A 14,470-nucleotide genomic window follows, 5' to 3' on the forward strand; every position below is an offset into this window, starting at 1 on the left:
AGTCGGGTTCAGGCCAGGGTAGTGGCCTGGAACCCCTTCACCCAATAAAAGAAAGATCCTCAAATTCTTCTTATTTTCAGTCCCCATATCACAGACTGTTATTGATAAATTCCAAGTCATATCGTGACTACATAATTTCCTCATACTTGAAGAGTGATGGGCTTGCACAAGCTCAATGACAAGAGTAAAACTTTGTTTTCAATATTTCCCTTCTTTAGCATTCCGATGTATACAAGATACAATATACACAAGTGTACCTTTATTGGGAAACAAATAAATTGACCTATGGTGACATAGCTTCATCTAGTGGAGAATAGGATATAACTAGAAATGATCACAACACAGTAATTTAATTGAGTGGTTCAGATAAATTCATAAAGCTCGAGTTATTTATATTAGTCACCTAAGGCCCGAGATGAAATTGAAATTACTGCTGAACACGCAATAGCGTGGCATAAATAGGGGTCAGTGCAACAGTCATGGCGGTCCTCGCCTCACTGCAGCTACCGGGAGTCCTGAGGCCTGGGATTCCCGGCCAACCACAGTCAAACCTACACAGCAGCTTAAATCATGAGGCTTCCAGACCTCATTATCATAGTTAAAGTGCCAAACCGCCTCCTGGCAGTGGGTTGACTGCCCGTGACCCCTCAGTTAAACCCAGAAGTGGGCGGGTCGGAGGCGGGTTGGGGTCAGGATTTAGACTTTTAACACTTTAACTTCCCCCTCGCCCCAAGTTTTTTCAGGTTAAAATTCCCCACAAAGTAATTAAATGGTAATGCAAGATGTGCTACCGTAACAAGATAATTGACAAATCATGAGCATGGTGTGAAAAAAGTACTGATATTTAAAGTAGAGAAAACTGCAAAAATGAAACCACAGTCACAATTTTTTTTTTAAAATAGAGCTACCTTCATGCAGGAATGTCAGATATTTCTTGATCATAGGGAAGAGAGGAATAATGGGAGACTGCAGGTTCTGGTTATTGAGAACATTGCAGTATTCAGCCATATTTCTGGAAGGGTCCAAGAAATCCTGAAGATCCTGAAATAACTTCTCATATTTGCGTGGAAGTTTTTCCCATGTATTCCGCAGTCGTGCCACTGGTGCAAGTTGTAGACCACTAGGTTTTGAGAGAAGACAAAACAAAATTACAATATGTATTACTTACAACAAAATCTAAACAGGTCTTTTAAGAAGTAAACCGCCAACTTAACTTGAAATTTAGCCACCTTTAAAATTTTTTTATTAAACTGCAATGTTTCAATCTCTAAAACACTAGACAGAAATGATGTGTATCCCCTTTTTTATATGAACCATTGAATGTTTGCCATTATGAGTTGAAATGAAGATTGTGGGTAGGTTTCAATTCACAATATCAGTAGCCAAAACCATTCAGCAAGGGTGCAGCACACATTTAGCAACATAACCGGTGAACACGTCCTGCAGAAACATTTCTCATTTGTAAACACAGCATCTTTATAAGACAATAAGATCCACAGCACAACTTAGACCATTAGAATTTCATATTTTCCACGATCGATTCAAATAAACTTTACATTTTTCTGAGTTTAAAGCAGAAATATATTCTCTGTTTGTATTATTCAGCTCTAGCTTTAATATTGCTAACAATGAACAGAAAAAATGTAACAATCGCTACACCCCACTTTCCATTTCCACCTCAAATTCATTGCGAAAGTCAGTAATGCTGGTTAATGAGGAGTCCTTGGCTCACTGTCATTTTCAGCAAGCACTGGGGATTGCCAGTGTAGAGGGTGGCGGCGCCCAGTCAGCTTCACCTCGGACTGCCTTGGAGCGCTTCGAATCGCTCCCACGCCCCTGGGTTCTAGACACCGGACTTAGGTACAGGCGGCGATACAGAAAATCGAGTAGACAAGTGGTTTGGTGCAAGAAAACCAACATTTTATTAAAAGCAGAATAAAACAATCTTATGAAAATTACTGGTATGAAATACAGGCATAAACAATTACACTTATATGGGAATGGGGAACACACGGCACATCGAGGGAAAACAACTACATTAACAATCCCCTTATCCTTACCCCACCCCCTATACCTAACTAGATTAAGCTATGAGGGGCCAGGAATTCATGCTCACCAATCCAAACCCTGTTGCTTTAAATGGGTTGATTTTGAGGTCCGCTCTTGCTGTCCTTTGGGGTATCCCGTCACCACGTGGTCTCAGGGCGCGGCGCTGAAGTTGTTGATGCGTAGCACCCTCCTTTTTCCTCAGCTACCATCGTCGTCGAGTCGCGATGGGTCTTCTTCTTCCCTGGGCGGCCGTCAGTGGTAACGTTGCGGTTGGGGGTCGGTTAGCGGTTTTTACCGTCTAGATGATTTCACTACCCATGCTTAAAATACCAGCTTATTCATAAAACTGGGCTCTTACACTGGGGTTTTTACTGTCCATACACACAATACCAACTTATTCACCAAACGCCAGCTTATAACTGGGCGTTTGTCCCCCAATGCGTCTTTCCGCTGCCCTTCTCTGCCTTTACCGGTTCACCTTCTTCTTCGTCTCGTCTCGTCTGCCCGTTTGTGGCCTGTGTGTTCTGTGCGATTTCGAATCGGATTTTGTTCTCCCACGTTTGGCCCCGGTGTAATGGGCGTCCTTGGTTGTTGAGCAGCGCGGGGAGCGAGAAGAGAGCCCGCCATGAGGCCAGGGTACGAGAAGGAGCGGCAGCAGGCCAAAAGCCAAACGATAAGAGGGCAGAGCAAGAGAGCGATCACCACTGATGGGCCTACAATTATACCCGTTCTTCAACTCCTTATCTGCGCGCCAAATCAGGTCAGTCCTTTTGTCTAACTTTTGGCGGGCTTGTTTAAATGATTACAGCCATTTATTTTAACGACTACTGGAGCAGTTGTCTCCAGGTCTAATGGCCCCGATGTCCTGGTTGTTTGTCATGGATGAAGCTTAATTGTCCCCATCCTGACTTGATGGCTACTGTGAGCTGTTACTGATTAAATATGCAGAAGCCTAATGGCCTCGATTCTAGGCCCATTCTAGCTTGATCTATTTCAAGGCGAATGAATGCATATTCTGTGTATACTTTAGCTGTCTGGCTCCAGAGTGTCCTTTTCACAGATTCCTGCATTTTAAGTTTCGTTTCGGGGCCTGCCTGTCTGCAGGGCCTTGCTTTCAAAAATCCTGTCGGTTTTGGTCACGAGGTTACAGAAGCCATTTTGGGGACCCTGTTTTTAATAACTTGTCCAAACAGGGTCCCTTGATCCATAATTTTGGGGGAATGTGGGAATTTTGAGAACCCTACACAGGAGACTTCCTTTGCTGGTCTAACCCACTTATCCTTTGCCCCTACAATATTCTAGCACTGGGACTACAATTTACAAACTTTTTCCTTGTAACTGAAACTAGTTACATAATCTAAATATTTCAATCATAATAAAAGATATATTCCAAGCAAATATTTTAACTTATGTCAGAGATTTACTATTTATATAACTCATTAAAATTTTGTACACTAAACATCCTTAAGTAGGGTTGCAATCTTTGCACAATATGCACTTGAACAACTTTTAGTGTTAACAATAAATCTTGTTTTTTTTAATGTTTTTCAGCTTTTGTTACTTTTCAATACAATTTTGAAACTTATAAAAAGGCGTAACATTTCACATTTGAAAATGCTCTATTCAACACTAATTCCCTTTTCTTACAATAGTAAAAGCAAAGGATACATTTGTGTCCCTCCATTTAGAAGCTCATCATTGCCATTGTTCCATTTCCAATAGAAAGAAACACATTTGCCGAATCAAGCTTTACTACAGCTTTGTAAGTGAAGAATTACAACTCCTTCAGATTACTCTAGTAAGTCATCATTTGAAGGAAAATATGATGCTCATCAGGTCAAGCTTCACATTAGAGTCATTTGGAAAGGATAGTGATGCATTTAAATTTTTGTCAACAGAGTAATTTCAAACCAATATAGGACTGCTATTAAAGTCTACAGTACCGCAACGTCTTTCCATCTTCTGTGATATTTCCACTAACATATGATTCGTTTTTTTTAATACAACACACAGAATAACGATAGATTTCAGTTACAACTTCTACATAATACAATTTTGATGAAAATTCATTTTTATGCAAGTGCTCCCAGCACTGTGTTGTGGTTCAAGGATCCCAGCGTGGCAAAGTGAACTACAAAAGAAGGTATTTTAAATTTACAGCTCTCTCTGCAGGCTTCTCCTACATATGTGTAGAGGTAGATGTTGATGCTGCTGCCTGACCTGCTGAGTATTTCCAACATTTTCTGTTTTTACTTCAGATTTCCAGCACCCGCAGTGCTTTGCTTTTGTGTTGTGGTAGCATGTAGTAGATGTTTAATTTCAGCCGGAGTCATATATCAAGCATGGCTCAGTTTCCATTTGCTACCTCTCTCGCTATCATTTTTACATTCTCCCTAATCCCCTTCTGCTCTTGTTTCCATCCTTATAGTTGTATTAGTTGGTTCTTTACTGGGCCAACTGCACCATTCCACTGTCCTTTCATAATCTGCTGCCCATTAAATTCAATAAAGCCTTGCAAGGTTTACAAATTATCACACAAAGTACCTGGTGAAATTGAAAATAAACATTCATACATGCCAGTAAAACACTAAAAAGGGCTTTAGAGAAAAATGTTAGTGCTCTGAATACGGTACAAAGAGGCTGTAGTGTATGTACCCGTCTATCTTTAAGGGAACTGTTGAATGTAACCGTTCACCTTTAAGGGAACTACTTTAGGTGTGGCACTATTTGTTTGGCTTCTGTATACTGTAATACCGATAGTGACCACACCAGTATATAAGTGTTGTAGCAGGATTGCTGGGGCAGATTCGCCCGGACCTTCGAATAGTAAAGACCTGTTTGTTTGTTACTTCTGAAGTCTGTGTATTTATTAACTGCACAACCCACAGACTTTACAGAGGCCTTGTGCTCCAGCTCAACACCCACCTCATTAAGTGCTACTTTGAGACTGTTACGGTTTTCAGTTCAAGCCAATGAAGCCTTCGCTCAGTTTTATACCCTGGGATGTTTTTCTATATTAAAGCTGCTATATAAATGCAAGTTGTTGTGCTGTTGCTGTTGAACTTGTCTCCAAAGTACCTATTGCCAGACACCTCACCATATTTCAACCATCTTAAGCTTCTCTGTTGACAGATATTGCAATGCCACATGGCTGAATACTTAAGCCTAGAAATTGCAGGTGTTAGCGCTGGCCGTTAAGGCCTGTTTTGTTGAAAAAATTGGCGGCCACCCCACTTCTGGCGGATCCCACGGCGGATGCCATTTTCAGCAGGTCAGCAGCACTGCCGTTGCCTGTGCTCAGGCAAGTATTTTAATTAGCGGAACTGTGACGTCAATTGCCGTGCAACACTGAATTGACGCACGCTATTCATTTTGGAGCTTGCCACTCTTCTTACAGCCCTCTCCAAAGCACGCCAGTGCGCGAAGACGTTGACAGCGAGTAGAGGCGGGAGAAAGCGGCTGTGTGCTACAATCCATACAGTAAACAGCTGCTGCTGGATAACTGTTAACTATGCAGCGCTATTGGAGTGAAAATTGCTTCCAATGAGATGCATCAAATCTCCCCCCATGTCAGTCAAACAGTATCGGAGATAAATACTTTTAAAATAAACTCTACTGTACTACAATTGTAATAATATCAAGAAAAATCAAAGCTGCATTTCCTTAAATTTTAAACATTGGGTTTTTCTAGTGTAGGAACTGATAAAATGAGATGCAAAGTTTGGAAGTCTGCTTTTAAAAAGCTTGACAGCATATTCTCACCAAGAGTTTCTCAAAAGTCTGCTGTTGTTAAAAATTTAATTGAACTCTCTTCTGCACTATTTACACCAGTAAACTCCTGACCAAGAGTTCATGTTCCCCATTTAAAAATTTATTTCCATTGATGCCTCATGCAACGATTTAAGGACATCTGTATCACAGTCTTTATGTGGTGTTTCCAGTCACGGTCACTCCAGATCTGAGCCTGTGCTATAAGACCCACTCACCAGGGAGTGAATCACCTATGTGGTATGCAGGCTAGTGCATTGTCACTGCTAGCTGCAAGCTGGTGCATCACCATCCCTCTCCAGCACCATCAGCAGACTCGATAGCAAAACCCAGGAGCAGTCAAAACCCCGCACCGATCCTTCAGACGCGATCTTCAGCCTCCTGCTGAGGTTAGCGCCGGAAAGAGCACGTTGCACAACAGCTTCTCCACTCTGCTCATGTCAATTAGCAGGCAGCACCAAAATACCTGTCTGCGTTCTTTCAGCGGGCGGCCATTAGCTTTGGCCTGCGCGGTTACCGGCACGTTTTCGGCCTACTCGAATTTCTAGGCCTTAGTTAACAGCTCTAAACCCAAAGGTAGTTGGGGTAGGGGTACATTTTCGCTGAACTTAATGATAGAGTTGGATTGTGTACTAAAATCGAACATTTATACTACTTGCATTCTATTTACAGCAAAAGGTGATTAGAAACTTGTACCATTATCAGAGTTTAGTCCTTCCTACAAAGATGTGCGGGTTAGGTTGATTGGCTATGATAAATTGACCCTTAGTGTTAGGGGGACTAAATACGTGGGGTTACGGAGATAGGGTGGGATATGTGTTGGTGTAGGGGTTACGGGGATCGGGTGGGATATGTGTCGGTGCAGGCTCGATGGGCCGAAATGGCCTCTATCTGCACTGTGGGGTATCTGTGATTCTGTTCTGTGAATACAAGAATTAAACGTGATTTAAAAAAAACATTTTTTAGAAGTAAAAGTTTCTCTTACTGGTATATATATTTTTTACCTGATAATTGCAAACATGGAGTTAAAGTTCTTGCAGCGCAGTGCCATCTTGATAAAGTGTTTAATTATTTTCATCCTTTTCAGTTGGTTTGGTTCTCGAAGAATCTCTGTTGCAACCCAAAATGTTTCCTGATTGATAATGTTCTCAAATTTCTTCAGATTGACACATTCAGTTTCTGACTTAAGTTTGAACAAGTCATCCATGTACTCGGTGGGTTCAATGTTACAAAATAGTTCAAAGTTTCTCATGGAGAGCTGGGTGGCAACTTCAATAGTGCTTAGTTGTAGCAGCATGATATGACTCTTCCGGAGCAATTCCTGAGCATCTTTATCTGAGCAGAGTATCCCTGTCTCCATGTTGTTCTTCAGGTAGTACCTTAGGGAGGCAAAAATAACCAACATTACATTAACTGAAAGGAAAACAATACAGCAACAACACTTTGATCAGACTTATTCCAGGTGTGTAAATCGTTTCTCTTTTCAATTTATTTTATACCAGCGAGCAATTAACTGTCATCCTCCCCGTCCCAACTTTTTTTGCATTGCATTCAGATCAATAGTCGAGCAGAAACAGAACTTCCTATGATGCTCTAACATTCTCACAACTTTTTAGAAATCTCTCACATCACCCACTATGCTATCCTCAAACTGGATTTGCAGCCATACATTTTCTTATGCAACATCGGCAGCAACAGCTTGCCTGATGTCTGCAACCTTCTTCTTGATGATTTGCCAAACTGAGTTTGAATTCCATGAGGGGCAGGCCCTGAAAAAAACATCAAGCAGTAAATGAACTCAGGTGCCTCTATGCACCTCCCAGTGGCCAGCCCCTGAAAAGAGGACTGGGAACATTGGGTTGGGAGCAATCGGAGGGGGAAAAGAACACTTTACAAAATGAGACAAAAAATAATTCACCCAAAGTAGTGACCGATTTGATTCAGAGGTTGACATGCTGCTATGCTTGTATGCATTACACCTATAGATAATGCTCTAAATATATCTTCAAACTTGGTGTTTCCCCATCCAAATCCAACGTAAATAAAAGTTTATTTTAATTGGTTTCCTTGCAGGAACATTGATTCTGGCATTTTAGTCATCCTTACCTGCCACTAAGTTGGATTCGGTCAGCGAGCTTTGATAGCTGATCCGGAAGTCGTTTTTGCTTGATAACACCTGCAGGAGTAACGGAGACTTCACATAGCGAGTATGGTTCAGGAGCAGCAGTCATTGCAAATTCTCAAAGTGCCTGAATTACCACTTCCTTTGCGGTGGTATCTCTGCTGATCATTATGTAGCGACTTTGTTGGTCTGCCTTGAAAACTCTTAAAACTTGATCTGGTAGCTCTGTTCGAAAAACAAAATAAGCTGAATATGTGAGAAGCATAAAGAAAGACCGCTTTATTAAGATTATTATACAAACATGTGCAATCAACGGGCAGGAAAAGACCAGCTGGTTTATCAAGCCTGCCCCACACTATATTATACAACAATATTATTTTCTTTTTGTTCATTAGTACGCAGTTATAAACAGGACAAAGACTACATCAGTTTGTCAGTTAATGGCACAGTGAGGTCATGGGGCTGAATATTCCATTTGAACTCTAGTCAGATGCTGATAACCTTCAATAACGAATCCATCATTTAGGTGCTACTTCTATATCTGACTATATTGCTGCAAATAAAACTATGTTGTTATAGACGATTTTTTGTTAGCAACAGAACAATTTATTTTTGTAAACCCATTCTTTACATAAAATTATTTTCTTAAAGATCCAATTTCCAATACATCATGGCCCGGATTTTCCATTAAGACTATCAGCGTTCACCGCTATGATGGAGTAAATCGGACAGCAAGTTCTGGCATCCACACATGCGCAATTAAATGCAGAAATCCAGAAGCTGCTGTCCGATTTGCTCCACTCCTCCACAAGCTTCACTACACCAGTACCTCGCAGGTAGATTCGGCATTAAAATACATGAAGGGCATGAAGTTTCCGTATGTGCCCACCAGTTACCCACTAAACATACCAGAAAGAGTCAGGGCCTGTGCATTCAGGTGCAAGTAAAATTTTAACAGCATGATAAATCTTAGTTACTGCTGAACAACCTCTCTGGCACTGAAAACGTACTTTTACAAGTGTAGAGTCTCATTCCATCAGATTTTAGAATTAAAAAAAAACTTTTTCCTTCTGTCTCTTTTATCTTTCTCTCTCAATCCCATCTCTCTTTGTTTCACTTTCTGTACATGATTTTATATTGAATCTTCTAATTTATACTTCCTGGTTTAGTCTGCATGTCTCGGTGAGGATTCTTCAATCTGATTGGATGAAGAGACACACTGTTGCTTGCTTTACTCACACGCACTACAGATCCCCGCTAGAAGGCACCATATTGAAAAGGATCTCGAGTAACTGTAAGTTGCCACTCAAAAGCCCATGAAAAGTCTGTGGGCAGCTGTAAGTGTAATGAACGGCAAGCACCGTTCCTTCGCTGTTGACCTCAAAATCTGGGCTGTTAAAGTAACCTTTGTTGGTCATCTAAAATTTGGTACTAGACTTTAAAAAAAAGCCATATTGTCTATGCTACCTTCCTGCAGTTTTAGCATCACGTACATTCTGGTCTGCATTTAGTAAAACTCATTTTTAATTACTCTGGAGAAATCATCTAATTTTAAGGAGGTAATAGCAATTTTCTCACTAAATTTAAATTTGATATACACTCGTGAAGATGAAGGATAACAAAGCAGAAAAAGTTTGTAAAATAACAAGCAGCAGAGATGAAGTCACATTCAACAACATGTCTTTATATAGCACCTTGAACATAGTAAAACGTCCCAAGGCGCTTCTCAGGAGTGTTAAAAATCCAAAACTTGACTTCGAGCCACATAAGGAGATGTTAGGGCAGATAACCAAAAGCTTGGTTAAAGAGGTAGGTTTTAAGGAGCGTCTTCAAGGAGGAAAGAGAGGTAGAGAGGCGGCGAGGTTTAAGGAGGGAATTACAGAACTTAGGGCCTTGACAGCTGAAGGCACGGCCACCAATAGTTGAGCGATTAAAATCAGGGATGCTCAAGGTGCCAGAATTTGAGGAGCGCAGATATCTCGGGGGCTTGCGGGGCTGGAGGAGGTTACAGAGATAGGGAGGGGCGAGGCCATGGAGGGATTTGAAAACAAGGATAAGAATTTTAAAATCGAGTTGTTGCTTAACCGGGAGCCAATGTACGTCAGCGAGCACAGGGGTGATGGGTGAACGGGACTTGGTGCGAGTCAGGACATGGGCAGCAGAGTTTTGGATGACCTCAAGTTTACGGAGGGTAGAACGTGGGAGGCCGGCAAGGAGTGCATTGGAATAGTCAAGTCTAGAGGTAACAAAGGCATGGATGAGGGTTTCAGTAACAGGTGAGCTGAGGTGGGGCACAGTCAGGTGACGTACTGAAGGTGGAAAAAGGTGGTCTTAGTGATGGTGCAGATATGTGGTCGGAAGCTCATGTCGGGGTCATATATGACAACAAGGTTGTGAACTGGTTCTGCCTCAGACAGTTGTCGGGGAGAGGGATGGAGTCAGTGGCTAGGGAACAAAGTTTGTGGCAGGGACTGAATACAATGGCTTCGGTCTTCCCAATATTTAATTGGATGAAATTTTTGCTCATACTGTACTGAATGTCGGAGAAGCAGTCTGACAACTTAGAGACAGTGGAGGGGTGGAGAGAGGTGTTGTTGAGGTAGAGCTGGGTGTCGCCAGCGTACAAGTGGAAACTGACGTAGTGTTTTCGGATGATGTCATCAAGGGGCAGCATGTAAATGAGAAATAGGAGGGGGTCAAGGATAGATCATTGGGCGACACCAGAGGTAACGGTGCAGGAGCGGGAAGAGAAGCCATTGCAGGTGATTCTCTGGCTACGATTAAATAGATAAGGATGGAACCAGGCGAGTGGAGAGGCGTTGGAGCAGGATGGTGTGGTTAACCTTGTCAAAGGCTGCAGATGGGCAGTGAACGATGAGGAGGGGTAGTTTACCATTGTCACAGTCACATAGGATGTTAGTTGTGACGTTGATAAGAGCCACTCCGGTGTTGTGGCAGGGGTAGAAACCTGATTGGAGAGATTCAAACATGGAGTTCCGTGAAAGGTGTGCATGGATTTGGGAGGCGACAACACATTCAAGGACTTTGGAGAGGAAAGGGAGGTTGGAGATGGGGCGTAGTTTGCAAGGACGGACGAGTCAAGGGTTGGTTTTCTGAGGGATGGGGTGATGGCGGCAGATTTGAAGGAGAGGGGGACAGTACCTGAGGAGAGAGAACCGTTAACAATATCAGCTAACATGGGAGCCAGGAAAGGAAGTTGGGTGGTCAGCAGTTCAGTGGGAATAGGGTCGAGGGAGCATTAAGTGGGTCGCATGGACAAGATGAGCTCGGAGAGGGCATGAAGGGAGATCGGAGAGAAACTGGAGAAAGATGTGAGTTCAGGGCTAGTGCAGGGGGGAACCTTAGAGAAAGTTTGGCCCAGTGGGCTAGTGGAAGAGAGGGAAGTGGCAGAGGCAGCTGATCAGATGGTCTCAATCTTAGTGACAAAGAAGTCCATGAGCTCCTCACACTTCTTGTTGGAGGTGAGTGCGGAGGAGACGGGGAGAGGGGTTTAAGAAGATGGTTTGTCGTGGAGAAAAGAAGCCGGGGTTATCTTTGAATCCCAGAATGATCCTGGAATAGTGAGCAGTTTTGGCAGATGAGAGCAGGACCCTTTAGTGCTTTATGTGGTCCGGCCAGATCTGGCGGTGAATTGCTAACCCAATTGTTCGCCATATCTGTTCAAGTTTGCGTCCCTTGGACTTAAGGGAATGGAGATGCAGGCCATACCAGGGGGAATGGCCAGGATGAGAGAGAATAGTGGTTTTAATGGGGATTAGGGCATCAAAGGTGGTGCTGGGGGTATGGTTGATCAGATCGGTAGCTGCAGAAATGTCAGGGTGAATGGAGGACCAAAGACTAGACAGTTGGGATTTTGAAATTGCAGTTGTAAGTGAATTGGGAGAGAGCTTATTCCAGGGGCTGACACAGAAGGAAGTAGGATTGGGAGGGGAAAGGGGTATGTGGGTGGAGAGCGATACAAGGAAGTGATCAGAGATGGCCTTATCTGTGATTGACACAAATGTGATTGACATTTGCCCTAAGAACGTACGGGCTAATTCCATGATTCCGTACAGACTAATTCCATGATTCAGCACTCCTCACAGGGTGCACATCTTGGGAACTCATGCACTGTGCGCCCGTGATTTCCTGAAATGCACTCACTGTGAGCAATGTTCCCTGTTGGAAGTCTCAGATTATGCAATCATACTTATAATCTCAAGAGTTATTCTTTGAAAAGTATTATTCTTTGAAAAGTATTGAAATATAGTATTCTTGTTACTATCTCTGTATGTTTTTCATTTTTATTTTTGTCTGCGGGATGGGATAGTGAATAAAATATGGGCAGCTACTTACAGAGAATAAATTTAGTGCCGAACTAATATTGATCGACTTTACTGGCTGAAACTGGAGAACATTACCGTTCAATATACAATACTTCTCAACCAAAATTACAACCTCAATCACTGTAGGCCACGTGCAAAGCACAGCTTCTCTTCTACCAGCTTTCTTCAAAATGCATCTTAAAGCAACCATTTTACTAAGTTAGTATAAGATTTCCATTTACCACTGGGTCTTTCTTTTATCCTTTAAAAAATAATTGTTGAATTAATGCCTAATTCAGAGTAGCAGAGTGCTGTGCAGGAATGTCCATAGGAAACTGGATTGAGCCCACTCAATCCTTTTCACTTGAGACTAACAATGGAGCAAGCAAGACTAAATGTCAGTCATAGGTATAAAAAAACACATCAGCCCAGAAATTCGGCTCTCCACGGGTGAGTTCGCACGGGGTACTCACCCGTAAGCCGAATGGAAGTGCGCATGCGCGGGAAACCGGCACTTCCGATCCTCTGAACGAAGGGGTTCAGAGGTCGAACGTGCGTGCAGGGAAGGCTGCGCATGCGCTTTGAACTTAGTTTTTTGTTGTTGCAGGTTTTCATGCGAGGTTAAGCCTGTAGGATTTACACATTTAAAAAGCAGGCGTAAGGCCTGCTTTTTACAAGGTAAGTGGTCAATTAATTAAAATTAAAACATTTTTTCCACAGGTTTATTATTTTTAAATAATTTAAAGCAAGGTAAGTTTATTTTTAGCCCCTTTTTTTACAAAATTATATTTTTCAAAAATTTAAATTATTGTTTAAAATAGTTATTTAATGTAATTTGTAATTTATTGAAAAAGTATGATTTTTTAAAAATTTATTTTAAGGTTTACTGCTATTTTGAGGCCCATAGTATTCATAAGTTTAGACAGGTCTTCCTGTCAATCTTATGAATGGGCTTTTCCCTCCTCATGGCTGCCCATGGCTCACGTGATCCCAGGGGACGCATCGCACTAACTACGCCCCTGGGACATGCAAGCACAGCGCGCCGGGAGCTGGGCCAAGCCCCGGAGCGGAATTCCACGGGGCCCTACAGCTCAACTGCCGGCGCGCAAGGTAAGTGCAGGTCGGGGGCTTGCACCTGTGGGAAACCCCTGACCCGAATTTCTGGGCCATCACATTCCCTTGAAACCAGTATGTCAAGATGGCAGCAGTGATTATTTAGTAATAGCTAGGGGATGTTTTGCAAGTAGTTTTTGAATTTTTCTTACTATACAATCAGCTGTAGTCAACTTTTAAAATGCAATGATGTTTTTTCTTGAGATGATATCACTGCTGTATCTCTAATTATACCTTACAGCTTTTAAATCATGTGTTCGAAAGGGAAATAACTCATGAGCACCACTGGCAGATTCAGTTAAAAAGAAAAACAGTGCATGCTGGAAACCTGAAAGAAAAGTAGAAAATGCAGGTCATCAGAAAGAGAAAGACAGCTCGACGTTCCAAGTCAGACCCTTCATTCGAATTCTCTTTCTTTCTCTGACACTAACTGACCAGATGTGTGCTTGTAACATTTTCTGTTTTTCTCATCAGAAGTCCTTTCATATCAGTAAACATTAACTAATATAGATGCAATATTGTTTGTGTTACTTTTTCATAGTCAAATTTACACTTCATATTCTCAGGGAGGGGTTGCCTAAACATATTGGGGTCAATTTTCCCGCAGGTGCGGGGAATTGTCGGGTTCCCCGAATGTCAGGGTCCCCACACGAATGTAAATGGGTCTGCCAGATTGATGCAATTTTCCCTCAATTGGCCAATTCATTTCCAGCGTGTGGGAACCCTTGCTAATTGACTATTTTCAGTCAGAAAGCCCCACAGTATGATGTCATCATTCGTGGTGCTTTTAAAATCTATAGCAAGCATTGCAACCTCTGCAGGCTTCCATACGAACCACACAGGATGGCAGAGGAGCCTGCAGCAGCTGTGGCCAGTGCCAGACCCCGAGCTGGCAGCAAATTCAATGAGGCTTCACTGCAGGCATTATTGGATGGGGTGAGGGCCCACAGGGAGGTCCTCTTCCCTAGGTCAGGGAGGAAGAGGCCTCCCACTGAGACCTAGGCTGCATGGATGCAGGTGGCAGCAGATGTCAACTCGCTAGGAGTCACCAGAAGAACCTGGATACAGTGTCGGAAGCGATTCCATGACCTTC

At 42.5% G+C, this 14,470-nt stretch overlaps 1 protein-coding gene across 1 annotated transcript in view; it reads right to left on the minus strand.

The window, feature by feature from the left end:
* LOC147109842 (rap guanine nucleotide exchange factor 2-like) overlaps positions 1-14,470 on the minus strand; it is a 109,417-nt gene that overhangs the window by 41,239 nt on the left and 53,708 nt on the right. Inside the window, 3 exon segments of the mRNA XM_086003900.1 lie at positions 909-1,120; positions 6,822-7,196; positions 7,924-8,164. Of these exon segments, the coding sequence (XP_085860026.1) occupies positions 909-1,120; positions 6,822-7,196; positions 7,924-8,164 (828 nt within the window).

The sequence above is a fragment of the Somniosus microcephalus genome, chromosome 12 (genome assembly GCF_052327205.1).
Source record: "Somniosus microcephalus isolate GS21.2 chromosome 12, FLI_Smic_1.0, whole genome shotgun sequence".
NCBI classification, from domain to species: Eukaryota; Metazoa; Chordata; class Chondrichthyes; order Squaliformes; family Somniosidae; genus Somniosus; species Somniosus microcephalus.